General features: G+C 56.6%; 3 protein-coding genes across 11 annotated transcripts in view; 1 reads left to right on the top strand and 2 right to left on the bottom strand.

Annotated features, from left to right (window-relative positions):
* LOC116811211 (NADPH--cytochrome P450 reductase) overlaps positions 1 to 12,541 on the top strand; it is a 73,115-nt gene extending 60,574 nt beyond the window's left edge. For all 3 annotated transcript variants that reach the window (XM_032756280.2, XM_058443863.1, XM_058443871.1), the window contains exons 4-16: positions 5,095 to 5,223; positions 5,988 to 6,137; positions 6,694 to 6,818; positions 7,158 to 7,247; positions 7,869 to 7,967; positions 9,240 to 9,356; positions 9,458 to 9,576; positions 10,498 to 10,679; positions 10,778 to 10,927; positions 11,282 to 11,552; positions 11,626 to 11,771; positions 11,852 to 11,934; positions 12,026 to 12,541. In XM_032756280.2, the coding sequence (XP_032612171.1) occupies positions 5,095 to 5,223; positions 5,988 to 6,137; positions 6,694 to 6,818; positions 7,158 to 7,247; positions 7,869 to 7,967; positions 9,240 to 9,356; positions 9,458 to 9,576; positions 10,498 to 10,679; positions 10,778 to 10,927; positions 11,282 to 11,552; positions 11,626 to 11,771; positions 11,852 to 11,934; positions 12,026 to 12,170 (1,806 nt within the window). In that variant the 3' untranslated portion in view covers positions 12,171 to 12,541. The remainder of the gene's footprint in view (positions 1 to 5,094; positions 5,224 to 5,987; positions 6,138 to 6,693; positions 6,819 to 7,157; positions 7,248 to 7,868; positions 7,968 to 9,239; positions 9,357 to 9,457; positions 9,577 to 10,497; positions 10,680 to 10,777; positions 10,928 to 11,281; positions 11,553 to 11,625; positions 11,772 to 11,851; positions 11,935 to 12,025) is intronic.
* On the bottom strand, positions 12,523 to 19,930 carry TMEM120A (transmembrane protein 120A). Its single transcript, XM_032756286.2, has 12 exons — positions 19,755 to 19,930; positions 17,708 to 17,826; positions 17,413 to 17,529; positions 14,480 to 14,539; positions 14,135 to 14,230; positions 13,966 to 14,055; positions 13,797 to 13,862; positions 13,640 to 13,701; positions 13,392 to 13,484; positions 13,212 to 13,276; positions 13,042 to 13,110; positions 12,523 to 12,967 (listed from the first exon to the last, which is right to left on the bottom strand). The coding sequence occupies exons 1-12, from the start codon at positions 19,833 to 19,835 to the stop codon at positions 12,854 to 12,856; spliced, it is 1,032 nt and encodes a 343-aa protein (XP_032612177.1). The 5' UTR covers positions 19,836 to 19,930; the 3' UTR covers positions 12,523 to 12,853.
* The window catches only part of STYXL1 (serine/threonine/tyrosine interacting like 1), a 54,866-nt gene continuing 44,807 nt past the window's right edge, over positions 17,716 to 27,774 (bottom strand). For 2 of the 7 annotated variants that reach the window (XM_032756303.2, XM_058443917.1), the window contains 4 exons: positions 26,721 to 26,818; positions 23,871 to 23,983; positions 21,684 to 21,838; positions 20,789 to 21,051 (listed from right to left, as the gene is read on the bottom strand). In XM_032756303.2, the coding sequence (XP_032612194.1) occupies positions 21,707 to 21,838; positions 23,871 to 23,983; positions 26,721 to 26,818 (343 nt within the window). In that variant the 3' untranslated portion in view covers positions 20,789 to 21,051; positions 21,684 to 21,706. Of the gene's footprint in view, positions 17,827 to 20,785; positions 21,052 to 21,683; positions 21,839 to 23,870; positions 23,984 to 26,720; positions 26,819 to 27,774 lie in introns of those variants that run through there. The other 5 variants (XM_032756317.2, XM_032756322.2, XM_032756328.2 and 2 more) reach the window with 5 other exon arrangements.

The following is a 27,774-nucleotide window of genomic DNA, read 5'->3' as shown; positions in this document are numbered from 1 at the left end:
TTTTTTTTTTTTTTTTTCTGAGACAGAGTCTCGCTCTGTCGCCCAGGCTGGAGTGCAGTGGCACAATCTCGGCTCACTGCAAGCTCCGCCTCCCGGGTTCACGCCATTCTCCTGCCTCAGCCTCTCTAAGTAGCTGGGACTACAGGCGTCCGCCACCACGCCCGGCAAATTTTTTTGTATTTTTAGTAGAGACGGGATTTCACCACGGTCTCGATCTGACCTCGTGATCCGCCCGCCTCGGCCTCCCAAAGTGCTGGGATTACAAGCCTGAGCCACCGCGCCCGGCCTTGTCTGTGATTTAAGTTGACAATATCTTGCCCGTTAAATAGTTTGTCTTTTAGTGAGAGTCCATCTCTTAAAAAAAAGTTTCTCTTTCAACTTAGCTTATTGCATTTTTATTTGTTTTGCTGTGTAAAAGTTACATAGTCAACTATATGATTCTTTTTGTGACTTCTGGACTTAGAGTCATAATTTGAAGGTCTTCCCCCTGCTAAAGAGATAAAGATATTCCTGTATATTTTTTTCTAGTACTTTTAGGGTTTTGTTTTTCATATTCAAAATTTAAAATCTGATGTATTGGGAATTTATCCTGATGTAAGATGTGAGGTATGAATCCAACTCTACATTTTACATAGCTGTCTAAACACCATGTAGTAGAGTCCATCTTTCCCCCACTGATTGGAAATGCCACCTTTATCATATACTTAATTCCTGGGCTGGGTGCAGTGGCTCACGCCTATAATCCCAACACTTTGCGAGGCCGAGGTGGGCAGATCGCTTGAGCCCAGGAGTTTGAGACCAGCCTGGGTCTCAAACCCCATCTCCACAAAAAATAGAAAAATTAGCAGGACACAGTGGTGCACGCCTATAGTCCCCGCTACCTGAGAGGCTGAAGTAGGAGGATAGCTTGAGCTTGGGAGGCACAGATTGCAGTGACCACTGTACTCAAGCCTGGGCAACAGAGCTACACCCTGTGTCAAATAATAATAATAATAGCTGGGTCTCTGGGTTCTTTTCACTGGGCACAGTGTGTTCAAGGTTCACCCACACTATAGCATATGTTAGTACTTCCTTTTTATTGCCAAATAATATTTCAGTGTATGGATTCTTACTATTTTTCCATGACTTTTAGGATCAATTTGTTGAGGAAAAAAGAGCTGTTCAGATTTTTTGTTTGTTTGTTTTTGGTAGAGACTGGGTCTCACTCTGTTGCCCAGGCTGTTCTCAGACTCCTGGGCTTAAGCGGTCCTCCTGCTGTGGCCTCCCAGGGTACTGGGATGACAGGTGTGAGCCACTGCACCCAGCTGGTTCAGATTTCTATTACATCATGCCACATTTCTCTAGTGACATAAATAGAGCTGCCATTTCTGTGGGTTGAGACTCCCTGTCCACAATCGGGGTGCCTTTCCATTGGCGTGAGTCCTTTGTGTGTCGTTCGGTAGCTTCTGACACATCTCATAAAGTTTATTTCTAGGTATTTTATATATTTTGATGCTCCTGTAAATATTTAGTTGCTATCTTAGGTCATCTTTTGTTCTCTTAACCTGATAATCATGAGCACTTTCTCTTCTATTAAGTATTTTTACAGTGACTATTTTAAAATATCCTTTTGGGGAAAAACCCTGTCTCTACTAAAAATACAAATTAAGCCGGGCGCGGTGGCGCACGCTTGTAATTGCAGCACTTTGGGAGGCTGAGGTGGGCAGATCACAAGGTCAGGAGTTCGAGACCAGCCTGGCCAATATGGTGAAACCCCATCTCTACTATAAATACAAAAATTAGCCGGGCGTGGTGGCGCGTGCCTGTAGTCCCAGCTACTCAGGAGGCTGAGGCAGGAGAATTGCTTGAACCTGGGAGGTGGAGGTTGCAGTGAGCTGAGATCGCGCCACTGTACTCTAGCCGGGGCAACAGAGTGAGACGCTGTCTCAGAAAAAAAAAAAATTAGCTGGGCGTGGTGGCACGCGCCTGTAGTCCCAGGTTACTTGGGAGGCTGATGCAGGAGAATCACCTGAACCCGGGAGGTGGAGGTTGCATTGAGCCAAGATCACACCACTGCACTCCAGCCTGGCCAACAGAGCAAGATTCCATCTAAAAAAAAAAAAAAAATCCTTTTGGCCGAGCGCAGTGGCTCATGTCTGTAACCCTAGCACTTTGGGAGGCTGAGGCGGGCGGATCACCTGAGGTCAGGAGTTTTGAGACCAGCTGGGCCAACATGGTGAAACCCTGTCTCTACTAAAAATACAAAAAATTAGCCAGGCATGGTGACAGGCACCTGTAATCCCAGCTATTCGGGAGGCTGAGGCAGGAAAATTGCTTAAACCCAGGAGGCGGAGTTTGCAGTGAGCCAAGATCGCACCACTGCACTCCAGCCTAGGCGACAAGAGCAAAACTCTGTCTCAAGAAAAAAAAAAAAAACTTTTAATGATTTAACATAGATTTGTAGAAAATTCAGGAACTTTAAAAAGTATAAGAACATTTATTGTAATCCCTAAGTTTTTTTTGGTGGTTGTTTTGAGACTCAGTCTCACTCCTGTCACCCAGGCTGGAGTGCAGTGGCCTGATCACAGCTCACTGCAGCCTCAACCTCCCAGGCTCAAGTGATCCTCCCACCTCAGCCTCCCAAGTAGCTAGAACCATAGGCACGCACCACCACACCCAGATAAATTTTTTGTATTTTTAGTAGAGATGGGGTTTTGCCATGTTGCCCAGGCTGGTCTCAAACTCCTGGGCTCAAGTTATCCTCCTACCTCGGCCTCCCAAAGTACTAGGATTACAGAAGTGAGCCACTGCACCCGGCCCCATAAGTTTTATTTTGTATGAGGTGGGATTCAGTGTGAAAGCTAGAGAGACTGCTTTAGGCATTTTAGTCTGGAAGGGATTTCACACAGGGAAGGGGGCGCTTCCAGGTTACTGGAGGGGCTGAAGGAGCAGGTTTCAGGTTGGTCTCTAAGATATCACAGAAGTGACCTGCAAGGTAGCTGCTCTGTTCGAATCCAGCCTGAAACTGTTGAGTTCAGGACACACCACGTGTAGCTATGACCCAGGATAAGAAGCTACCTCTACAGCTGCCTCTGAACATCACATAAGCCAGGACTAGGAACTTGCAGTCTGGCTACCAAAACTATTAGAAATACCTCGGGTGGCCGGGCACAGTGGCTCACGCCTGTAACCCCAGCACTTGGGGAGGCCGAGGTGGGCGGATCACCTGAAGTCAGAAGTTCGAGACCAGCCTGGCCAACATGGTGAAACCCAGTCTCTACTAAAAATTCAAAAAAATTAGCCGAGCATAGTGGTGGGAGCCTGTAATCCCAGCTACTCAGGTGGCTGAGGCATGAGAATTGCTTGAACCCGGGAGGCAGAGGTTGCAGTGAGCTGAAATCGTGCCATTACACTCCAACCTGGGCGTCAGAGCGAGACTCTGTCTCACACACAAAAATAAAAAAAAGAAAAGAAAAAAGAAAAATGCCTCAGGGCACTGAAGACCAGGCACTGCAGAGAACCTCACATGTGCATGAGGGGGCCAGGAAGCCTTTGCCTCCCTTCCACCCTTCAGATCTTGCAAAGCACGTCCAATCGGCTGAACCGAATTGACTGCAACTCCAGCCCCAAGGGGCTCTGGGGAACAGGATTTCAGGCTTTTCAACAGCTGCTGGAGGAGGAGGGTAGACTGAGGAGTATGTGAGCCAGCCCCTAGGAGCTTTCCCTGTTGTCTAAAATTTTATAATGAATATGTATTATAATTAACCAGCAAAACACATCCAGAACTCCCCATTTAGGGACTCTTGGTATATTTCTTGCCAGTCTGTTTTCTTTGTGCCTGTGGGTATAGAAAGAAAATACATATGTATGTTTTGATATATGTATCTATTATTATATAACACAATTGGATTGTACAGCCAGCCCTGCATATCCATGAGTTCTGAGTTCATGAATTCAACTGCAGATTGAAAATATTTGGAGAAAAAATGGATGGTTGTGTCTGTCCTGAACATATACTGTCATGTTACTGTTCCCTAAACAATACAGCATAGCAACTATTTACAGAGAATTTACATTAGGTATTATATTAATAAGTAATCTAGAGATGATTTAAAGTATGTAGGAGGATGTGTGTAGGTTACACGCAAATACCACATCATTTTATAGCAGGGACTTGAGCATCCTTGGATTTTTTTTTTTTTTTTTTTTTTTTTGAGATTTTGCTCTTGTCGCCCAGGCTGGAGTGCAATGGCGCAATCTCAGCTTACCACAACCTCCGCCTCCTGGGTCCAAGCGATTCTCCTGCCTCAGCCTCCCAAGTAGCTGGGATTACAGGCATGTGCCACCACGCCCGGCTAATTTTGTATTTTCAGTAGAGACGGGGTTTTCTCCATATTGGTCAGGCTGGTCTTGAACTCCCGACCTCAGGTAATCCGCCCACCTCAGCCTCCCAAAGTGCTAGGATCATAGGCGTGAGCTGCCGGAGGTGGAGTCTTGCTCTGTCACCCAGGCTGGAGTGCAGTGGGGTGATCTCAGTTCACTGCAACCTCCACCTCCTGGGTTCCAGCTGTTCTCCTGCCTCAGCCTCCCTAGTAACTGGGATTACAGGTGCACGCCACCATGCCCGGCTAATTTTTGTATTTTTAGTAGAGATGGAGTTTCACCATGTTGGTCAGGTTGGTCTTGAACTCCTGACCTCAGGTGATCCGCCCGCCTCGGCCTTCCAAAGTGCTGGGATTACAGGTGTGAGCCACCGCGCCCAGCGGCATCCTTGGATTTAAGTATCTATGGGAGGTCCTGGAACCATTCCCCCACGGATAAGGGCTATACATTGGTTACTTTTTTTAACTGTTTTTTCCTGTGTCATGAAAATGTCAGAAATGGGATCTTGAGCAGCTGCGTGTGAGAGATTGCCTTGGTGACCTTTGCCCTCCTTTGCCACAGTGGCCGTGACAGTGAGAAGCGAGTCCCAGAGGAACTTAGAAGGGACTCAAAGCCAGGAAGGAAAGGGAGTGGCTTGGAGGGCCCCCACCTGCCGGGCCTGCCCAGTGGGTGTCCACTAGAGCTGTGGCTGAGGTCTGTGGCCCTCACCAACCCTGTGTCTGCCTTCCTTAGGGGAGGAACATCATCGTGTTCTACGGCTCCCAGACGGGGACTGCAGAGGAGTTTGCCAACCGCCTGTCCAAGGACGCCCACCGCTATGGGATGCGAGGCATGTCAGCGGACCCTGAGGAGTATGACTTGGTAAGCTGCCACCACGTGCTGGCCCCAGATGGAGGCAGTGGGCAGGACGGGGAGCAGGTCTGTAGGGCGCCCCTCAGCAGGGGGAGGATGGCAGGGAGTGGGGTCCTGGGAAGACGTCCTCGGAAGTTGCCTTCCCGTGAGGGTCATTGCCATCCTTGCCCGGGCTGACTGAAGGAAGGGCCGATTCCTGCAGTTGCAGCCACGTGCCAGGCGTTCTTTCCCCAGGACTGGCCCTCCCCTGAGCACCGGCTGCCTTCCTTGCAGCCGCCACATCTCTCAAACCAAACCCACCCTCCCCAGCTGCTCCACTCCCCTCTCCTCCGGGGTCTTGGTGACAGGCACCACCCCACAGCCATCTCCAGGCTGCATTTCCAGTTGATGAACAGTTTAGTTAGATATCAGTGTGCACCGGGGCCCTGCGGTGCCTGGGAGCCCTGGAATGATGAGGTTCCCAGGGTGGCCCCACACCTGCATCAGCACAGGAGGCTGCATTCTGGTGGCTCTTTTGTGCCAAGCTTCACTTTCCACTAGAAACACATCCTCTCCGCTCCAGCCTAACACAGGTGGCCTTGTCCTGCCCACCTGGCACAAATGCCCATGCCCCAGCCCCTCTGTGTTGTTCCTTCTCTCTGATCCCACGACACTCGGACATCCCTGGCCTGGCGCCACCCTGGGCAGGACCTGGCCTTCCCCGTCTGGTGAGGGGTTGAACCTTGAACAGGCTCAGTCACGGCCAGGGCGCGGTCCTGTCCCTGTCTCTGCAGGCTGACCTGAGCAGCCTGCCGGAGATCGACAACGCCCTGGTGGTTTTCTGCATGGCCACCTACGGCGAGGGGGACCCCACCGACAATGCCCAGGACTTCTATGACTGGCTCCAGGAGACGGACGTGGATCTCTCTGGGGTCAAGTTCGCGGTGAGTCACCCAAAGACTGCTATGGGCTCCTGGTGGCCTGTGGTGCCTCCCTGGGGACTCCAGATCCTTGTGTCTGAAAGGCAGCCCTCCAGACCCCTACCCCGTCCTCAGCAGCCAGGGCAGGCCGCTTGTGAGACCCTCTCCTCTGCCCTGGACCCCAGCACTACAAGAACGTCCCCTCCCTGTCCCCAGCCCGTCGGCTCCAGGGGTCATTGGGTGCTGGAGACTAAAGGCAAGAAAGGTCTGGCTGGACGACTGAGACCTGCCTGGCCTAGGAGAGCTGGAGCCCCAGCCCGGTGGGGAGGGTGGGCTGCCCCCGCTTCCCCGTGGGTTGAGGCTGGTGGTGGACGGGGCAGGCTGTGGGCTGCAGGTCACCCAGATGAAGCCTCTTCAGTGGCCCAGTGTTCTCGCAGTGCAAGGCGCCTGGTGGGGCAGAGGCCTGCAGGTGTTGCCAGCAGCTCAGCCAGCACTGTGGGGCCTCCCACCCTGCTCCCACAGCACCTCCCACTGGTCAGGTCGAGGGCCAGGCCTCAGAGCGGCCCCTGTGTCCACACAGGTGTTTGGTCTTGGGAACAAGACCTACGAGCACTTCAATGCCATGGGCAAGTACGTGGACAAGCGGCTGGAGCAGCTTGGCGCCCAGCGCATCTTTGAGCTGGGGTTGGGCGACGACGATGGGAAGTGAGTGCCCACCCTGTCACCATAATCAGTGCCGCAGGCTTAGGCAGGGGCCGTGGAACGTGAGGGGCGCGCACACCATTGTGTCAGCTGAGACTCAGTGACACGCACCTCCAACACAGAGGGAAGGGGCTCTCCTGCCCCTGCCCTGCCCCTGCCAGTTTTGCTTTTTGGCTTGCCCAATTCCCTGGAGCCTTCCCGATGCTCTGGGTTTATGTCACTGGGTGCCCCAGGGTGCACAGTCCTGAGCTTTGGGGATGGGGTGGGGTCAGGGCATGCCTGGCACCAGGTACTGTTGCCATATCAGCCTCCCCTGAGCCGCTTCCCCTCTCCTCGGCCCAGCTTGGAGGAGGACTTCATCACCTGGCGAGAGCAGTTCTGGCCGGCGGTGTGCGAGCACTTTGGGGTGGAAGCCACTGGCGAGGAGTCCAGGTGAGCGAGTGCCCGCAGGTGCGGTGGGTGGCCTGGGCAGGTCCTGTGCTGAGGGCAGCCACCCTGGAACGAGGGCTGGCAGTAGGTCGCAGTGAGGTTAGAAGACACTCCATCATAGGGTCGAGGAGGGACCTTGGTCCCAGCCAAGGACTCACTCTGCCACCTTGCTCTGCACTGCCCTGGGGCAGCAGGGTGCATCCCGCCTCTCGACAAGGACAGCGCGTCGGGCTCTGTGGCTAGGTTCAACTTTGGCAACAGGGCTTATTTCCTTAAAATCTGCCTCCACAGACTTGGCCAAAAACATAACGTTCCTCTCTGTGCCCTTGATGGCCCCTGGGTGCTGCCTGGGCTTTCCTTACCTTCTCCCAGAATCTCCCAGAAGCCTGCCCAGCCCTGGCCCCGGCTTCTGGGCGTCTGGCCCCCGGCAGCTCCACGCCGCCTCCCTCCTTGCTCCCTCGCCTGCCCTCCTTGCGCATCTGTAGCAGGGGCTCCCCTGCCTCGTTGTATGTACCTGGGCCCTCGCCCCAAAGGCCATGCATGGTCTCCCCTGTAGTCCAACCCCTCCCTCTTGGGACTGACCCCTGCCGCTTCCCGGCCTCACCCTTGGTCTCCCCTTTCCAGCATTCGCCAGTATGAGCTTGTGGTCCACACTGACATAGACACGGCCAAGGTGTACGTGGGGGAGATGGGCCGGCTGAAGAGCTACGAGAACCAGAAGCCGTGAGTGGAGGGAGTGTGGCTTGGGGCAGACAGCTCTATGGCCACTGGTGCACCCCAGTCTCAGTCTGCCGTGTATCCCTATATCCCCGCAGGGCCCTTCTCACCAGACCCCATGCTGCGAGTGGGCGTGAGTGTCCCTGCCCAGGGAGGGCATGAGGCCCAGAGCAGAGAGGGGAACTACTCAAGAGCCAGGCAGCTGCTCCATGCCCCGACACGGTGCCTGTCCAGGGCCCGGCCCCGGGAGACTGGCACTGGCCCAGTTTGTACTGAGCTCACTTAGCCACCTTACTCTGCACTGCCCAGGGCAGCAGGGCACGTCCCACTTCTCGACAAGGACAGCGCATTGGCCTCTGTGGCTAGGATCCTCTCTGGCAGAAGGGCTCATTTTCTTAGAATCTATCTCCATAGATAGACTTGGGGGAGAAACCTGGCGTTCCTCTCTCTGCCCTTGATGGCCCCTGGTTGCTGCCCAGATTCCTGCCCGAGCCACCCAGGGAAGTCCTCGTGCCACTGCATCCAAGACCAGCTGCCCTGCTTTCTGTAGGCCTGCCCCAGCCTGGCTGGAGCGAGAAGCCCTGCATGTCAGTGGCTTTCCGGAGTGCACGCTTCTCTCTTGTCCACGGTGTAGTCCAGGACATGTGGGGGTCAGGGAGCTGTGTTCCTCATTTGGGGACCAGCCACCTTCCAGCCTGTGGCGCCGTCAGCTTGGGCCTCACAGTTCTTTTAGGGGCCAGCCTCAGTTTCCACATCTGTAAACAGACACTGATGACCCAGCTCTGCCCACGTGGTGGGACTATAGAGAGAACTGCATTGGGGCTGGGTGAGGTGGCTCACAGCTGTAATCTCAGCACTTTGGGAGGCCGAGGTGGGTGAATCATCTGAGGTCAGGAGTTCAAGACCAGCCTGGCCAACATGGTGAAACCCCGTCTCTAGTAAAAATATAAAAATTAGCCAGGCATGGTGGCGCACGCCTGTAATTCCAGCTGCTCAGGAGGCTGAGGCAGGAGAATTGCTTGAACCTGGGAGGCAGAGGTTGCAGTGAGCCGAGATCGCGCCGCTGCACTCCAGCCTGGGTGGCAGAGCAAAACTCTGTCTCAAAAAAAAAGAGAACTGCATTGGACCGGGCTGGGAGAGCCCTTGATGTAACCGGTGAGATTTCCTCATGGAGATCTCTAAGATGCCCTGTGTTTTGTGCAACCAGAAGGGTCCTTGGAGACGGAGACTCAGATCAAAGCACTGGCCGCTCACTGTGCTTCTCTCCTCCCCACCCAGCCCCTTTGATGCCAAGAATCCATTCCTGGCTGCAGTCACCACCAACCGGAAGCTGAACCAGGGAACCGAGCGCCACCTCATGCACCTGGAATTGGACATCTCGAACTCCAAAATCAGGTACCAGCTGCCGCCGTCACCCCCTGAACCCTCACTCTGGGCCTGCTGACCCGGGGCAGGGCCAGCCTTCTGCCCCTCCCGAGCCTCACATCTCCCTCCAGGTATGAATCTGGGGACCACGTGGCTGTGTACCCAGCCAACGACTCTGCTCTCGTCAACCAGCTGGGCAAAATCCTAGGTGCCGACCTGGACGTCGTCATGTCCCTGAACAACCTGGATGGTGAGTGCCACAGTCAGGGCGCCCTGCCGGGCTCGGGCAGCTGGGAGATTGGGCCTGTAGGAAGGCCCTGGGTTGAGCTTCTGCTTAGGCCTGAAGCCCCGGTGCCTGGCAGGCCCTTGCACGGAGACTCCACGGTTACAGGATCCCAAGCAAACGGGAGGCGGAGTGACCGTAGGGGTCTGGCCCTCTCTGTCAGGGTTCCCCCTACCCCGTCACTGTCATAGTCCTTTAAGGGAGTGAGGTGCTGAGGCCTGGAGGCAGAGGCAGCCCTGGCTCCCCCACGGCCACTGTGTCCTGCTGGGAAGGAGGGCCTGGCTCCATGACCCACCTCCGTGGGCCTGGGGCTGCCCCTACCTCCTCACTGAAATCAGGAGTCAGCAGCCCTCCCAGGCCCCCAAGGGTGCTCAGTGGTGCCGAGTGGCAGTAGCCATTGCGCGGGGCTGCCTGGGCCAGGTGGGGCTGCCCAGCCTGAGCCTCCTGCTGTGAAGCCCCCGGACCCCACTGGTCACCGACCTGGGCCGAGCCCACCTCGCCCCACCCCTGCTTGCTGGTCCTCAGCAGCCACGCCAGGGCTGCCCTTACTATCGGGTTCCGCAACCCGCCTGTGAGGGAAGCCTGGGCGGGGCTGTGTCAGACCATGTTGTGTGCGGTGAAAGCACAGCAGGTGCGTTAGTGTGCAGGGGCTCCCCCGCACCTCCCCTAGTAGGGTCCTGCTTCTGATGAGGACTTACTGTCTGGCTGGAGGCCCCAGACTTAGCCCCAGGGCCAGGGAGGCATCAGAGAGCGCAGGCCTTGTTTCCAGCACCAGCTGGGTCACCTGTTCCCGCAGAGCCAGCCCAAGGTGTCACCCCCTCCCGCGGCAGCCACCCATCCCCAAGAGGCGGCCGCCTACCCCAAGTCCTGCCTGTGTCTTCCCCGCAGAGGAGTCCAACAAGAAGCACCCATTCCCGTGCCCCACGTCCTACCGCACGGCCCTCACCTACTACCTGGACATCACCAACCCGCCGCGCACCAACGTGCTTTACGAGCTGGCGCAGTACGCCTCAGAGCCCTCGGAGCAGGAGCTGCTGCGCAAGATGGCCTCCTCCTCCGGCGAGGGCAAGGTGTGCCCCCTCGGCCCCGCGACCTCCACCCCGTCACCCTGTCGTTTTCCGAGCTCCGTGGGCCCCAGTCAGCCCCATCTCACCCCCATGTCTCCTAGGAGCTGTACCTGAGCTGGGTGGTGGAGGCCCGGAGGCACATCCTGGCCATCCTGCAGGACTGCCCGTCCCTGCGGCCCCCCATCGACCACCTGTGTGAGCTGCTGCCACGCCTGCAGGCCCGCTACTACTCCATCGCCTCATCCTCCAAGGTGAGGGCTGGCCCTGCCCTGCCAGCCACACGCTGGAGGCCCAGCCCTGCTCACAGCAGGCAGAGTGCAAGGCGGCATAGGAGCTCCGAGATCCGAGCCCTGAGCCGCCGCTCCAAATGCCTCCCCAGGCTGTGGACTCAGTGGGGCCGGCTTGTGAGACTCCCAGCATCTGTCCAGCCCCAGTCCCCAGGGCCAGTCCGGGGAGCCGCTGGGGAGGGGGCCTCTGAGGTTTGGGTGCCAGGTGGGCTGGAAGAGGCCCTGGGTGAGTGGGGCTGGCCTGCAGAACGGGACTCGGGGCTGGGGCTGGGCAGGGGCGTTGGCTTGGCGGCGGAGCTCACACGGCCCTCCCCACAGGTCCACCCCAACTCCGTGCACATCTGTGCGGTGGTTGTGGAGTACGAGACCAAGGCCGGCCGCATCAACAAGGGCGTGGCCACCAACTGGCTGCGGGCCAAGGAGCCTGCTGGGGAGAACGGCGGCCGTGCGCTGGTGCCCATGTTCGTGCGCAAGTCCCAGTTCCGCCTGCCCTTCAAGGCCACCACGCCTGTCATCATGGTGGGCCCCGGCACCGGGGTGGCACCCTTCATAGGCTTCATCCAGGAGCGGGCCTGGCTGCGACAGCAGGGTAAGTGGGGTCCCGCGGGGGAGAGGGGGTGATGACTGGGAGCCCCGCGCTCACCCCGGCCCCTGCCACGCAGGCAAGGAGGTGGGGGAGACGCTGCTGTACTACGGCTGCCGCCGCTCGGATGAGGACTACCTGTACCGGGAAGAGCTGGCGCAGTTCCACAGCGACGGCGCGCTCACCCAGCTCAACGTGGCCTTCTCCCGGGAGCAGTCCCACAAGGTGAGACGGGCGGGCACCCACGAAGGCTGGCAGGGCCATAGCCACAGTGCCCCCCCTCACAGCACCACCCTTGGCCCCAGGTCTACGTCCAGCACCTGCTAAAGCGGGACCGAGAGCACCTGTGGAAGTTGATCGAAGGTGGCGCCCACATCTACGTCTGTGGGTGAGTGGGGTCACTGGAGTAGGGGGTGGGGAGGACAAGGCCCTGCCTGCCGCAGTTGGCCCAGCCCCCAGCACCCCCTCTTCCTGTCCAGGGATGCACGGAACATGGCCAGGGATGTGCAGAACACCTTCTATGACATTGTGGCTGAGCTCGGGGCCATGGAGCACGCGCAGGCCGTGGACTACATCAAGAAACTGATGACCAAGGGCCGCTATTCCCTGGACGTGTGGAGCTAGGGGCCTGCCCCGCCCACCCAGCAGACTCCGGCCTGTAATCAACTCTCCTGGCTCCCTCCCGCAGTCTCCTGGGTGTGTTTGGCTTGGCCTTGGCATGGGCGCAGGCCCAGTGACAAAGACTCCTCCGGGCCTGGGGTGCACCCTCCTCAGCCCCCCAGGCCAGGTGAGGTCCACCGGCCCCCAGCAGCACAGCCTAGGGCCTGCACGGGGGCACCGGGCTCCATGCCTCGGGAGGCCTCTGGCCCTCGGCGGCTGCACAGAAGGGCTCTTTCTCTCAGCTGAGCTGGGCCCAGCCCCTCCATGTGATTTCCAATGAGTGTAAATAATTTTAAATAACCTCTGGCCCTTGCAATAAAGTTCTGTTTTCTGTATTTGCTTGGTATCGTGTGAGTAGATCTGGGGCCTCCACCTGGATCAACTTAACTCAGACCCCAGGAACCTGTGTGGTGGGGCCACCCAGCCCTGCCCTCCCCCAGGAGAACACACACACTCAGGCCACCTCTGGGCCTCTCTTTATTGAGGGCACTGGGCCCAGGTCTTCCTTCAGGGCCCACAGAGCCCATAAAACCCAAGGGAGAATAGAAGAGACCCCCTGATACACGCACACTTGAGGGGCGCCTCCCATCCCCTCCCACAACACATAGGACAGAAGCCCCTCTAGGCCGGAAGGGGAAGGCCCAGCCTCAATCCTTCTTGCTCCCGTGCCGCTGACTGTGAAACTTCTGGTGCACAACCCTCAGGGTGGTGAAGAAATTGCCGAGGAAGAGGAGGAGGAAGGGGAAGCCGCACATAAGCACCTGCCAGAGGAACAAGGTGAGGGCTGGACCTGGGCCTGGCCCCCCATCCATCCTCTCCAGGGACCCCAGCTCACCTGCCACTCCTTGCACTGAGGGTCCCGGGCCAGGTTGAACAACGTCAGCGCGTTAAAAAGCTGCCAGAACTGAGCAGGGAGGAGGCGTTTTACTCAGAAGACCCAGTCCCTGCTCAAGCCCGAAACCGGCGCAGAGGACGGACAGACAGGGACACAGAGGCACGACTTACGTGTCCAAAGAAAAGAAAAGGCAGCAGGAAGGTGAGGCCCCGCCACATCCAGGACTGGAAGCCCTCTGCGGGGAGGAAGGTCAGGGCACAGGATGGCCAGGGACAGAGGGGACGCCACCACTCAGACCCGGGATGGGAGGAAAGGAGAATGTCCAGATGCCAGGGCCACGCCCGACTCACCCACAGTGAGGTCCATGGTGTGCCGCTCGCCCAGCGCCCGCAGGCGGTAGAGGCAGCCGCTCTGGTAGTAGTACTGGAGAAACTGCACAAAGCCTGGGCCGGGCAGAGGACAGAGAAGTAGGGCTGAGCCCGGGTGGGGTGTGGGTGTGGGTGTTCCCTGCCCCGACCCCCCAGCCCAGGGGGGTTCCCTGCCCCCGCCCCCACCATGGGTGCCTCCAGGGCTCAGCACGGACATCTGGGACACTCACTCTGGTACATGGAAAAGGAGAGGAATTGGTTCCGGAATTTCTGGTACATGAGACCATCGGGCCTAAGAAAGTGGAGGGCAGTGTGGGGACCCTTGAGGACGCCGTGTATCCCCTCCTTGTCCCAGCTCCTACCCGTGCCCCGGGCCCAGCCACTCACCACGTCAGCATGACTCCTGACAGGAAGGTGGACACGTAGTGATGGAACACCCACCAGCCTTTGATCCTGGAGCAGAGAGCCACCATCACCCCCAGGGCCTGTTCCTGCTTCCCGGAGGGTCCTGGTGCCCCATTCCATGATCCCCTCCCTCAGGGCCCGCCCTGCCCACCGGGAGCCGTTGTTGATGAGGATGCTCTCCCGGATGGTCAGGGTGCAGTAGTACCAGACCAGCAGGAAGTTGAAGGCAGCGTCTGTCACCCTGCAGAGGGAGGGGACGGAGGGTTGGTACTGCAGTGACTGGGGATGGGGTGGGTCCTCGGCCGGGGTGAGACACCCACCTGGAGTTGAGCAGGAATCGGCAAGTGAAGGAGATGAGGATGAGGATGATGGTGAGGTAGAGCTTAAACTTCTCATACTCGTCCTTGTAGGCAAACCTGGGGGGCCCAGGCTGGTGAGACGGGTGGGGTGCTGGTGGGGCCCATGTGTGCCCCCACCCCGGGAGGGCAGCTGAGCCAAGGGAAGTCAGATGGAGGGGAAGGCTGGGTTCGGTGGGTGGAGGGGAAGGCCGAGTGGGGTGGGGGGATGGAGGGGAAGGCCGGGTTCGGTGGGGGGGTGGAGCTGGGTGCGGGGGGAAGGACGGGTGGAGGGGTGGAGGTTGGGGGGTGCAGGCCCGGTCTGATTACTTAGCCTGCTTGCTCAGGAGCGTGACGTTGACGTTCCCCAGAACCAGGCTCAGGTACAATCTAGGGAAGGGGGTGGCGGGGTGAGGAGAAGCCCAAGTGACAGAGAAGCCACCGGTACTCAGCCAAGCCTACCAGGCCAGAGCCTGGGCCCCCCCCCCCCCCCCCGCCCACTGCTTTCCGCATGGCCTTAGCATTGGGTTCTGACCTTGGGCGCTGCAGACCCACTCCCTGCCATGCCCAGCTTTCCTCGCCGCCTGGGAAACAGTCCCCCCACCCCACACTCCCCGCCCCATCTCCGGAATCTTGCCTGAAACTCCCTCACCTCAGGGCACCAAGAGAACCAGGCTCTCCCTCCCTGCTGAGGGCCATCCCCATGTCCCCGATTGCTCCCCTGTGCGATGGCCACCACCTACCCCCCAGCTCCCTGCCACCTCCCCTCCAGAACCTTCAGTATTGGGTTCCACTTCAGATTCCCACAAGCCTGGCCACATCTGGGACGACCTCCCAAACCAGAACAGAAACTTAGAGCTCCAACTGTGGGCTGACCCCAAGTGCTCAGCCTCCCGGGGCGTTTCTCCCACCATGACCCCCTTATCCCTCGCCAAGGCCCCCACGCTCTCCAGTCCTAGATCTCATCGAAGCTGGCTGAGTCCCCAGGCCACCCGCCAACTCCACCACTCTCTTGCCAATCCCCTTAATGTCCAGCCTCCACACCCACCAACTGAGATCGTCTTGCCCTTCTCTGCCAGAGATACTCCAAGAGGTGACAGCAAAGTCACGGTCACTTTCTCAGCACCTGCCCCAGACACATGGGCTCTTGTTCACACTCAAGCCAAACAGACAGAGGCTCAGCATGGTTAGGCAATTTGCCCAAGACCACAAAGAGCTTCTGAGGCAGCCATGCTTCTCCCTCTACGGAGTGCTCCCCAAGCAGGCCAGCTCCAGCCTCCACTGCCAACCCACCAGGCTGTGGATGTGTTCCCACTCAGCTCCCCATCTGGTTCCCAGCACTGGCCTCTCCACATCCTCTCCCCGCAACCCTCTACCCTGTCTCCTCCCACCTCGGGCCCTACCTGCAACATTGCAGAGAAGACAGCCTGACTTCTGCTCTGTGGGGAGCACTGTGCCGGGAGCATTCCTCACCCTCGTCTCTGCACCCTCCATCCCCTACTAGCCCTTCTCGCTCTCCTGGAGCTTCCCTCCATCACCCCCTGCCCTTCTCCTGGGTCTTTCCCCTCTCGGCCCCTCTTCTCAGCAGGTAGATGTGCTCGAGTCTTCCCAGAGGCAAAGTAACCCCACAAACAGGCAGTAGCTGCCCCTCAACCCAGTGCTAATTTCTAGTTCCTAGTTCCTAATTCTCTCCCTCCACTCACAGCCAAGCTCTAAAAAGTCTCCCAGAGGGATAGGCATGGTGGCTCACACCTGTAATCCCAGCACTTTGGGAGGCCGATACGGGTGGATCATGAGGTCAGAAGATCAAGACCAGCCTGACCAACATGGTGAAACCCCATCTCTACTAAAAATACAAAAATTAGCCGGGTGTGGTGGTGGGCACCTGTAATCCCAGCTACTCCAGAGGCTGAGGCAGGAGAATCGCTTGAACCACAGAGACAGAGGTTGCAGTGAGCTGAGATCACGCGACTGTACTCCAGCCTGGCGACAGAGTGAGACTCTGTCTCAAAAAAAAAAAAAAAAAGTCTCCTAGACTGGGCTGTCTCCCTTCCTTGGCTCTTCTGTCATCCCCAAGATCAACATCCACCCTGTTCCACCAAATGGTTCTGCCAAGAGGACTTCCAGGATGCGCATCCCCTTCCTTATCACAGAACTGACCCCAGGCTACTGACACTCCTTTCTCCCTGCCTTCTGGGCCACGCCCTCTCCCAGCTATCTCCTTGCCTGCAGCCTCTGCTGGGATTTTTTGCTCAGCGGGGGGTTTTGCACTGCCCAGTCCGTCCTGGGTGACAGCTGCTGGGCTTTCCCAGTGCACATTCCACCGCCCCCGCCCGCCTACTGGGGTCAAGGCAAGTGCTGCAGCCCACCAAAGCCTCTGGTCTCTTGGCTCCCTCTCACCTCCTGCCCCGAGCTCTGGCCACTACAAGTTCTGCTCATGGCCTGTCCACCTGCTGCTACCTCTCGCCCTCATCCCATGTGTCTGCCTCATTTTACTTATTTATTTATTTATTTATTTGTTTATTTTTAAGACAGAATCTCACTCTGTTGCCCAGGCTAGAGTGCAGTGGCACGATCTCGGCTCACTGCAGCCTCCGCCTCCTGGGTTCAAGTGATTCTCCTGTCTCAGCCTCCCGAGTAGCTGGGATTACAGGAGCATGCCACAATGCCCAGCTAATTTTTGTATTTTTAGTAGAAATGGGTTTTACCATGTTGCCCAGGCGGGTCTTGAACTCCCGACCTCAGGCGATCTGTCTTGGCTTCCCAAAAAAGTGCTGGGATTACAGGCATGAGCCACCGCACCCAGCCTATTTTTTGTTTTTAAATAAATAGAGAGATAGGGTCTCAGTATGTCACCCAGGCTGGTCTTGAACTCCTGAGTTCAAGTGATCCTCCCACCTCCATCTCCCAGAGTGCTGAGATTACAGGTGAGAGCCACCGCGCCCGGCCCACTCTCTTTATTCTGTAAGACTCAGCCCACCCATCCCCTAATCCAGGAAGCCTTCTGCAACCTCCTGGACTAGGTCAGGTGTCCCTCACTGTGCCACCTCATTCCCCATGCTACGGAGCACCTATCACAATGAAATGTCACTCTCAGCCAGGTGTCTCCTCTGAAGTCAGCACTGGGCCTCATTGCTCAGCCTGCACTGCGCCCAGGGAACATTTGCTGACTATAATGACCAAGAGGAGGCAGCACCCGGCTTCAGGCCTCCCCCACAGGAGTGGCTGTGAACTGAGCTGGGGGTAGCGGTGGGGGCCCTCACCCGTTCTTCTTGGGCAAATAGGCCTCCATGTCAAAGAAGAGGCCTTGGCGCTCTTTCATCTGGTTCTCCAGGTCCTGCGCGGCTCCCTCGGCCTCTGCTAGGAGGGAGGGTTTGCATCTGTGGGTAAGGCCAGAGACAGTCAGGGCAAGAGGACTCCCAAGTGTCCTCCCTGACTCCCACAGGGGCAGAAGGGCAAACACGGCCCAGAGAGGGGAGGAGCGGTGCCCAGGGTCTCACAGCACCAGCCCTCCCACCCCATACTCAGCCCATGGTGGGTGGGGTAGGGGATCCTAACTTCTTCAGGGCGAGGGCCAGTTCCTGGAGCTGCTTCTTCTGCCGTGTGATGGAGCTGGTGCAATTGTTCTGAAGTTTGGTCAGCTCCTCCAGCTTCACACGGTATAGCCGATGGGTCTCCTGGGGGCCGGAGGGGAAAAGGCTCAGGCCAGTTGGGGAGTCACTGAGCCAGAGCCTGCAGGCAGGACATGGGGCTCGGGCTCCCCGAGGGCTGCTGGGAGGGTCTCGCTCAGCGGGAAAGGAGGCAGAACTGTGCCTGCCTAGGAATGAGGTAGCTGTCTCCCCAAGGCAGGCGAGGACCCGGGTGTCCTCCTGCGAGCCCAGAGACCCCCACGGCACCCCTCCCCCAGAAACAGACTAGGTGTTGTGTTTTTTTTTTGTTTTTTTTTTTTTTGAGACAGTCTTGTTCTGTCGCCCAGGCTGAAGTGCAAAAGCACTATCTCAGCTCACTCCAACCTCCGCCTCCCGGGTTCAAACCATTCTTCTGCCTCAGCCTCCCAAGTAGCTAGGATTACAGGCACCCGCCATCATGCCCGGTTAATTTTTGTATTTTTGTAGAGACAGGGTTTCACCATGTTGGCCAGGCTGGTCTTGAACTCCTGACCTCAGGTGATCCGCCTGCCTCGGCCTCCCAAAGTACTGGGATTACAGGCATAAGCCACCGCGCCCAGCCAAGGTTTTCTTAGTCTCAGCCCATCTGCTAGTTGTCCCCACCCTACAAGGACAGACTCTTTCTCCTACCTTGAGTCTGGAGCTTAGGCCCCCAGGGCCACCTTCTGGACCAAGCAGGCAGCCCAGAGCCACCCCTCTATCCTCTCAGCTCCTCCTGCCTATCCAGCCTTCCAGTATAGGAGGAGCTCAGGTTCTCAGGCATTCCTGACATCTTCCCAGGTTAAAGGTCATCAGGTTTCAGCCCTAGAGCCTCCTGCTCTAAGGCCAGCCCCACTCCCTTCCCCCAGCACCTTTGGCCCAAGGCTTCCCCAAGCACTTTGCCCTGGTAGGTGAGTCTTAAGAAGGTGCAGCCTAGAGATGGGGCAAGGGGCAGTGTGAGGAGCGCCAAGCAGGGGCTGTGGCCAGGACAGTGGCGGCCAGGTGGGGAGACTGGGTCTGCTCAGTCTCTGGGGAGAAGCACCAATGGCAGGGGGCTTGGCAGGGCCAGGGGCAGCTGGGTTTCAATGCCGACAGGAAGGGGTTGGAACCAGTCCAGGAGAGGCGAAGGGCTAACCAAGCCATCAGCTGGCCGGAGCTCTACTCTGTCTGGATCTTGTTTCTCATGCCCAGGAAGGCTCACCACGCCCCCTCAGACACCAGCACGTGTCACTTCTGCCCACCCACAGCCACCGCCCTCTTCCCTGCCCGGATGAGGCCAACAGCCTCCTCCTCCCTGGCCTATGGACAGAACAGCCACGGTGGCCCCGGGGAGCTCTGTCCAGACAATTCCCCTCGTAGCTTTCCACTGGCCTCGGAGGGACTCTGATCTCTGCCAGGCCAGGGCGTCCCTCCAGGGCCTGGCCCCGCCCACCCGCCCCACCCCTCCCCTGGCTCTCCTTGATGCAGCCACATGGGCCTGTCAAGTCCCCTCTTTCCTTCTAAAGGCCTCAGCGGCGCGTGGTGTCCCTCCGCCTAGGGCGCCCCCAATCCAGGCTGAGGACTCCCCCTAAAAGCTGCTCCCCCGACCTAGGCTGCCTCTCGGGCGCTGCCCGCTGCGCGTTTGCTGAGTGGTTGACCCAAGACTGGGCCCGCCCGTGTGTGACTCAGGCAACCACTCTCTTCTGGGAGGGGACGGGGTCGGGACTGGGCCCCTTTCCAAGGCCCTCATTGGAAGCCGAGGTCGCCCAGCGCGGTGGGGTCCCGCTGGGGTTCCCGGACACTGGAGGGGGCGGCAGTGGACACCAGGACCCGGGGCCTCGCCCCCCCTCGGCAGTGACGCCAGGGCCCCGACCCCTGACCCTTAGCTCCCCGCTGCCTGACCCAGGGCTGCCTGACCCTTGACCCTGAGCCAGCGAGACGCGGCTCGGGGGCCACCAGGCGTCCGCAGCAGCGCTAACCTGGATGTTCTGGAAGTCCTGCTGTAGATCCTCCCAGTCCCGCAGGCAGTCGCCCAGCGGGCCCGGGGGCGGGGGCTGCATGGCTGCAGCGCCAGGAGCCAGTAGTGGAGGACGGCGCAGCAACCCCGGCCCACCCGAGGCTCCTCCGCCACCGCCCCCGTCCGCTTCCGGGCTCGTGCCGCCACGGACACCAATGGAAAAAGGCCACGCCCCCCGCCCCGGCCAATCCGGGGTAGGGGCGGGGAAGGGGCGGGGCCGTATTCAAGGGCGGTTGCTAGCCCCTGGACCTGGACCCGGACGGCTGCAGCCCCGGGCCTGGACTGCACTGACTGTGCCAGCCGCGTGGTGCAGCCAGCAGGGCTCTGGCCCGTCATGCTGAGAGCAAACCAAGGTCCAGGGAGGTGACACCTGCCTGCAACATTTTTGTCCTTGGGAAGCTGAGCCTCTTTGGGGAAGGGAGTTAGAGCTGCTTCTCTCGCTTGGATTTTTACAGCGGCCTCCTTTCTCCCTGCCTCACATCCACTGTCCCTTCTCGCGGCCACCGGACTGCCCTTCCCAAAACACAAGGCTGATTCCCCATCATGTTCATGCTTAAAACTTTCCAGCGGCTGTGTCCTACCTACCAGGAGGTCCCTAATCAGAGCTGTGCAGCCATCCTGGGATCTGTCCCAACTCAAACTCTGAGGAAAGCCAGGGCTGCGTGTAAAGCCGTTCCCCCTCTGGCAAAACCCCACTCCTCCTTGAAGGCCTGCCCTTCTGTTGAGGGGAATCCCCCACCGCCCCCCTCCATCCCTCCACAGAGCGCGCTAGGTGGTGGGACGCATTCATCTCTCTGTTCCCAGACCCACCCACGTGGTGGCAGGGAATGGTTGCCGAATGGACTTGGGGAAGGCCTTGCATGGATGGACATCCTAATCCCCTACCAGTCCCCTAGTCTGTGCCGTCTCCTGATGCCCAGTTTGTTCTGTGGGTGCTGCCAGCTTTGGAGAAGTGCATTTGGAAAACAACTTCCAACTGGGTGCCGTGGCCCACACCTGTAATCCCAGCACTTTGGGGAGGCCGAGGCTGGAGGATCACTTAAGCCCAGGAGTTCCAGACCAGCCTAGGCAACAGAGCAAGACCCTGTTTCTACAAAAATAAAAATAAATTAGCCAGGTGTGATTGTGCATGCCTGCATTCCCAGCTACTCACTCAGGAGGTTGAGGTGCGAGGGAAGTTGAGCCCAGGGAAGTTGAGGCTGCAGTGAGCCATGATTGCGCCACTGCACTCCAGCCTGAGAGACACAGCAAGACCGTGCCTCCAAAAAAAAGGAAAGGGGGTAAAAAAGAGAAAACTTTTAAGACCTTAGGAATTTCTAGAAATGTAGATAGGGAGATGGGGTTGGGGGTGAGAATCTCTCCTTGGTGAACACAGCCAGGCAGAAATGAGTGGGGAACAGGGAAAGAAAATCTGTTTCAAGGGGTGGATGGCAGGAAGCACTGGGGATGAGGCAAGGGTGTGATCCCATTCCAGGAGCCTGGGGGCTAGACAAGGCTGGGCTTGGTATCTCTGGGCCTAGGGGACTGCCTATTGGTGGCTATTGTGACATCCTCTGTGAACCAACACAGGCAACCTCTGGGTGCCCCCAGGCAGCCTCCAAAGGGTCTGAGTCACCAGGGGGATGCAGGGCAGCTGCTCTAGCAGCCAGATGCTCTTCCAGAGGCAGCCTCAGGGGTGCAGTTGGGATGGCCCATGACACCTCAGGGATGCGGGTTCTTGGTGAGCCTGACACCAGCTAGGTGGCGTGAACAGGCACTTGGGAAGAATCAGTACAGGAGGCTGACATGAGACTTTCAGGCAGCAAAGGCCTTCTCCTTCCAGACAAGCCTGGGTATATACACACTCTGGCCCTCTACCCACAAAATGCCCCCAGGCGAGGCTCTTCAGTACCCTTCGCTGGGCCACGGCGAAGATCAGTAGAGCGGATCCGTGATGTTTGTGATGGAATCTCCAAGGATAGTCTTCTCCCATTCCAGCAGCTGACTCACCAATCCCCGATTTGGACACATGTTGTTTTTGCACTTCTTGACATAGGCCCAGGACCTCTATGAATACAAAGAAAGTGAACTTCAGGATTGGTCCTGGGCCCTTTCCACTTGGATCAGAGGCAGCTTTCAGAGACAGGAGGCGCTTGCACAGTGCCAGCAACACGGCTTAAGGGCTGGACGCAGAAACAGGGCAGCCTGGCATGAATGCATCAGTGCTGGGAGTCATGGGAGCTGACTCTGCCTTGGGCAAGCCCCTCTGCTTCTAAATCTGGTGACAGAAATAATTCCTATTTCAAACAGCTTCTGGGAAGATTAAGACAACATACATGAAATCATCTGTGGATGGCAAACACTATGCCAAGCCTAGTGCAGTCTCAACAAAGGTTTGCATTGTGACTGGCCAAATTAATAGAAAGAGGAAGAGAACTGTGGGCAAATTCTCTGAAGAAGGAAAATTCAAGCTGCCCTCCTTCAGGCATCCACCTTAAAGTACAGGAAGGGTTGCTGCATGAAGGAGGCTGAGCACCTGGTCTCCATCTGGATTGAGGACAAAGGAAAAAGGGAAAGGCAAGAGTGGTGCCTGAAACTAGGAACAGAAGGAAATGGCCAGGCACAGTGGCTCACGCCTGTAATCCCGGCACTCCGGGGGGGCCGAGACGGGTGGATCACCTGAGGTCAGGAGTTCGAGACCAGCCTGGCCAATGTGGCGAAACCCCGTCTCTACTAAAAAAATACAAAAATTAGCCAGGTATGGTGGCACATGCCTGTAATCCCAGCTACTTGGGTGGCTGAGGCAGGAAAATCGCTTGAACCTGGGAGGCAGAGGTTGCAGTGAGCCGAGATTGCACCACTGCACTCCAGCCTGGGTGACAGAGCAAGACTCTGTCTCAAAAAAAAAAAAAAAAAAAAGGAAGGAAGTGATGTCAACCTGATAAAGGCCATATATGAAAAACTAACATCACACTCAATGGCGAAAGATAAAGCTTTTCCTCTAAGATCAGGAATAAGTCAAGGGTGCTTGCTTTATCACTTCCATTCAACATAGTCCTAGAAGTCCTAGCCAGAACAATGAGGCGAGAAAAAGAAATAAAAGGCATCTGCATTGGATAGGAAGAAGTAACCTTACCTCTGGTTTGAAGATGACATGATTTCATATGTAGAAAACCCTCAAGATTACACACACACACACACACACACACACAGCTAATTCAGCAAGGTTGCAGGATACAAAACCGACAAGCAAAAATTAGTTGCATGTCTATATACTAACAATAAACAATTCAAAAAGGAAATTAAGAAAACAATTCCATTTACAGTAGCATCAAAAAGAATAAAATATTTAACCAAGGAGGCAAAAGATTCGTACACTGAAAACTGCAAAACAGTGCTGAAAGAAATTAAAGACACAAACAAATGAAAAGACATCCTGTGTTCATGGGTTGGAAAGCTTATTATTATTAAGATGCCAATACAACTCAAAGCAATCCACAGGTTTAAGGCAATCCCTATCAAAATCCCAACAGCATTTTTTGTAGAAATAGAAAAATCCATCCTAAAATTCACATGGAATCTCAAAGGACCCCATTGGTGGCTATTGTGGTGGCAGGGCAGGTCCCCGAGAAAGGTGCTGTGAGTTAGGAGCCCCGAGTTCTGCCTGGGTTTGCTGCGATGGGTCCCTGCTTCCCTCTCTTCTCTGGACCTTGCACCCAAGGTACAGGGAGATAGATGGGAGTGGGTGGGTGCCTGTGCTGCAGCTCTGGGACTCCAAGCAGTTCTCCCTTGGGCAACACCAAACAAACACGGGTGGACAGCCTGACAGCAGTGGGGGCCACGCCGAAGGGGCTGCAGGACAGCCTGACCTGGCCTGAGTCCCTGGGCCAGCCCTGCATATCCAGCCTCAGGCCTCAAGCCTGCAACACTGGGGCCTTGCCCTTGTGTGACGCGGGCTGGGGGGCACCTTAGACTTGGAGTTATCTGGGATTCTTCCTCCCAAAGCAGTGCCGGGGCCCCACTCCTCCCAGATTGCGCTCTGACCCTCCCACCTCCCAGAGGGTGGCCGTGGTGCGAGCCTGGCCAGGGGAATGCGTACCTGCAAGGTCTGCTCGTTATAATGCATGAGGTAGGCTATGACGGCGGCACAACTGCGGCTGATACCTTGGGTGGAAAAGATCAGAACGACAGAGCCAAGGTGAAGGTGAATTTCTGCAAAAAGAAGTGGGGGGTTGGGTCATGCCTGGCCCTCCTCCCTGTGGGCTTGGGTTGCTGTCAGACACTAGCCTCCATGGGCCTGTGGTCCAAGCATGAGTTCAAGACCAGCCCACATGACCTCGGCAAGTCCTATGATTTCTCTGGGAGCCCATTTCATTGTCTAGCAAGTGGGCATCCCTCAGACCTGGCTGGAAGTTCCAGAGAATCATGCCTGGGCAACCAGCATCACCAGGCAAAGACCTTCTCCTGAACTCCAGGCTTCTAGTCCAGGAAGCTCTGCTACCACCTGGCCTCCCAGTATGGGGTGGACAGGACGATCATCATCCCAAAAACAGGAGCTGACAGAGCCAGTGTGGCCTGAGTGCCAATCCTGACTGCCACTCACTGGCCGTGGGGCTTGGGCAAGTTATACTTCCTTTCCTTTCCTTCCCCCCTCTCCTCTCCTCTCCTTTCCCCTTTCTTCTCCTCTCTATTCCTCTCCTTTCCTTCTTTCTTTGTTGAGACAGAGTTTCACTCTTGTTGCCCAGGCTGGAGTGCAGTGGCACAATTTCAGTTCACTGTAACCTCCGCTTCCTGGGTTCAAGTGATTCTCCTGGCTTAGCCTCCCGAGTACCTGGGATTACAAGAACCTGCCACCACGCCCAACTAATTCTTTGTATTTTTAATAGAGATGGGGTTTCATCATGTTGGCCAGGCTGGTCTCCAACTCCAGACCTCAGGTGATCTGCCCGCCTTGGCCTCCCAAAGTGCTGGGATTGTAGGCACGAGCGACTGCGCCCGACTTTTTTTTTTTTTTTTTTTTCAATATAGACATGCAGTCTCACTATGTTGTTCAGGCTGGTCTTGAACTCCTGACCTCGGGTGATCTGCCCACCTTGGCCTCTCAAAGTACTGGAATTACAGGTAAGAACCACTGTGCCCAGCCTATTTTTATTTATTTTATTTTAGAGACTGGGTCTTGCTCTGTTGCCCAGGCTGGAACGCAGTGGTGTAATCACAGCTCACTGCAACCTTGAACTCCTGGGCTCAAGTAACTCTCCCACCTTAGCCTTCTGAGTAGCTGGGACCACAGGCATGTGCCACCATGTCCAGCTAACTTTTTTGTACAGATGGGGTCTCACAATGTTGCCCGGGCTGGAGGGTAAGTTACTTGAAGCCACGGTGTCCTCATCTGGAAAACGGGATCACAGTATGCTACCTACTCCATACAGTTTGGTTTTGTTCTGTGCTGAGCCCAGTGCCTGGCACAGAAATATCAGCTCTAATCACAGCACCCCTGAAGCTGTGAGTCCTGCCCAGGGAGAGAAAATCTAAGCTGGCACCTGAGGCTGGTCTGGCAACCCTCAGGAACTGAAGATAAGCATACCAAGTGCAAAATCACAGACTGCCAGGGCTGAAGGAGGACGCAGAGATGACGATGGCCACCTTCCTCACCATCTGAATAAAGGAACTGAGCATGCAGTTTAATTCATTGACTGGCTCAGTGCTACCCAGGGAGGCAGGCTGGATGGGGGCCCTTTTTGGGCCACAAGGCTCTGCCATCTTGAGATGGGACACATGGGAAGTCTCAGCCTCAGGCCCTGGTCGAGCGACATTTGACATCTGCTGGGCAAATAAAGGATGGTTTGGGCTGGGTGCGGTGGTTCACGCCTGTAATCCCAGTACTTTGGGAGGCTGAGGAGGGTGGATTGCTTGAGCTCAGGAGTTCAAGACCAGTTTGGGCAACATGGCAAAACCCCATCTCTACTAAAAATGCAAAAATTAGTTGGGCATGGTGGCGCACACCTGTAATCCCAGCTACTTGGGAGGCTGAGGTAGGAGGATTGCTTGAGCCCAGGAAGTAGAGATTGCAGTGAGCCAAGATTGGTGAACAAGCCAGACCCTGTCTCAAAAAAATAAAATTTAAAATAAGGGATGGTTGGGCCAAAATGCCACGCTCCAGCCCCTGGTACAGTGGCTCAGGCCAGGAGCTGTTGGTGCCAGACAGGTAGGCATGGGGTGGGGACTCCGACCTGACTCAGCCCTGCTCTCTCTACAGATCTTACTCTCCTCAGGCAATCTGGAGCCCCAGGAATGAGTAAAAAATCCACTCTTGATGAGTTAAGTAACTGGTGGGCATCACTCGGGTGTGGTGGCTCCTGCCTATAATCCCAGCACCTTGAGAGGCTGAGGTAGGAAGATCGCTTGAAGCCAGGAGTTCAAGACCTGCCTAGGCAACATAGCAAGACCCCAACTCCACCAACCAACGAACCAACCAACCAACAAAAACAAAGAAAATCTTGGAAGTCAGAACTGAAAGACCTTTGTAGTCTTCCTGCCATTCCACCCACATCCCACAGACCAAGGATGAAGGTGGGGATGGAGAGAGATAGATTTACTACTGGTCCCCAGAGCTCAGCCCAGAGCCTCCATGAGCATGTGCACTTGTGGGTAGCCATCACCCTCGTTTTACAACAAGCCCAGAAGGGCACAGCCATCTAGCCAGGGCCAGAGCCTTAGGCCCCACTGCCCCCAAGGTAAACACCACGGTTGCTCGTTTCACTGAGGGCTCCCGAGAAGTTGGACGTGTCCTGGAACTTGTCCCACCCAGGTGGGGCATATGCCGAGCTGGGCCCTTTCTCTCTAGAGCATGGGGAGTCACAGTCCAGAATAAGCCTGTGAAGGAGGCTCCACTGCCCCTCTGCTTTCCAGACACAGGCTAGTTGCTACCCAGCCAAGGAACGCTCCTTACCAATGAAGTGACACATGTGGCGTAAGAAGGGAAGAATCTGGGCTTCCGGGGAGTCTTCTATCCGGATGTGCAGAAGCTTGTCAGCATCGCCTGCAAAACTACACGGAAGGACCACACAGGTCATCGGGTGGAACGCAGAATGCAGGCAGCCCCACTGTGGGGTTTTCATCACAGCAGAAGGGCCACAGGGAGGACGCTGAGCTTGTGTAAGGGGGAATGTGCACAAGTAACTCAACCTCTCCTGGAAAAAAAACATTCAGGCTGGGTGTGGTGGCTCATGACTAAGCCCAGTAATTTGGGAAACAGAGATGGGAGGATCACGTAGCGAGACCCTCGTGTTTTTTTTTTTTTTTTGAGACAGAGTCTCGCTCTGTTGCCCAGGCTGGAGTGCAGTGGCATGTTCTCGGCTCACTGCAACCTCTACCTCCCAGGTTCAAGTGATTCTCCTGCCTCAGCCTCCCAAGTAGCTGGGATTATAGGCATGTGCCACCACATCCGGCTAATGTTTATATTTTTAGTAAAGATGGGGTTTCACCATTTTGGCCAGGCTGGTCATCGAACTCCCAACCTCAGCTTATGTACCTGCCTTGGCCTCCCAAAGTGCTGGGATTACAGGTATGAGCCACTACACCCAGCCAAAAAAATTTTTTTAAGTACCTATCTTGGCCAGGCATGGTGGCTCGTGCCTGTAATTCCAGCACTTTGGGAGGCCAAGGCAGGCAGATCACTTGAGGTCAGGAATTGGAGACCAGCCCAGGCAACATTTTGAAACCCCGTCTCTACTAAAAAATACAAAAATTAGCCGGGTATGATGGCACACACCTTTAGTCTCAGCTACTCGGGAGGCTGAGGCAGGAGAATCACCTGAACCCTGGAGGCAGAGGTTGCAGTGAGCCAAGATTGTGCCACTGCACTCCAGCCTGGGTGACAGAGCAAGACCCCATCTCAAAAAATAATAAAATAGGCCGGGCGCGGTGGCTCATGCCTGTAACCCCAGCACTTTGGGAGGCCAAGGCGGGAGGATCACAAGGTCAGGTGATCGAGACCATCCTGG

This window comes from Hylobates moloch, unplaced genomic scaffold (genome assembly GCF_009828535.3).
Source record: "Hylobates moloch isolate HMO894 unplaced genomic scaffold, HMol_V3 SCAFFOLD_1, whole genome shotgun sequence".
Lineage (NCBI taxonomy): Eukaryota > Metazoa > Chordata > Mammalia > Primates > Hylobatidae > Hylobates > Hylobates moloch.
Note: the sequence above shows the minus strand (reverse complement) of the source record. Positions and strands in the feature narration are given on the sequence as shown.

Coding starts and splice junctions, on each gene's coding strand:
- TMEM120A (XM_032756286.2), bottom strand. CDS start 19,835: ATGCAGCCCCCGCCCCCGGGCCCGCTGGGCGACTGCCTGCGGGACTGG. Junction 17,827..19,754: donor AGGACTTCCAGAACATCCAG/GTTAGCGCTGCT, acceptor TCCGGCCCCCAG/GAGACCCATCGGCTATACCG. Junction 13,277..13,391: donor CACCATGGACCTCACTGTGG/GTGAGTCGGGCG, acceptor TCCTCCCCGCAG/AGGGCTTCCAGTCCTGGATG.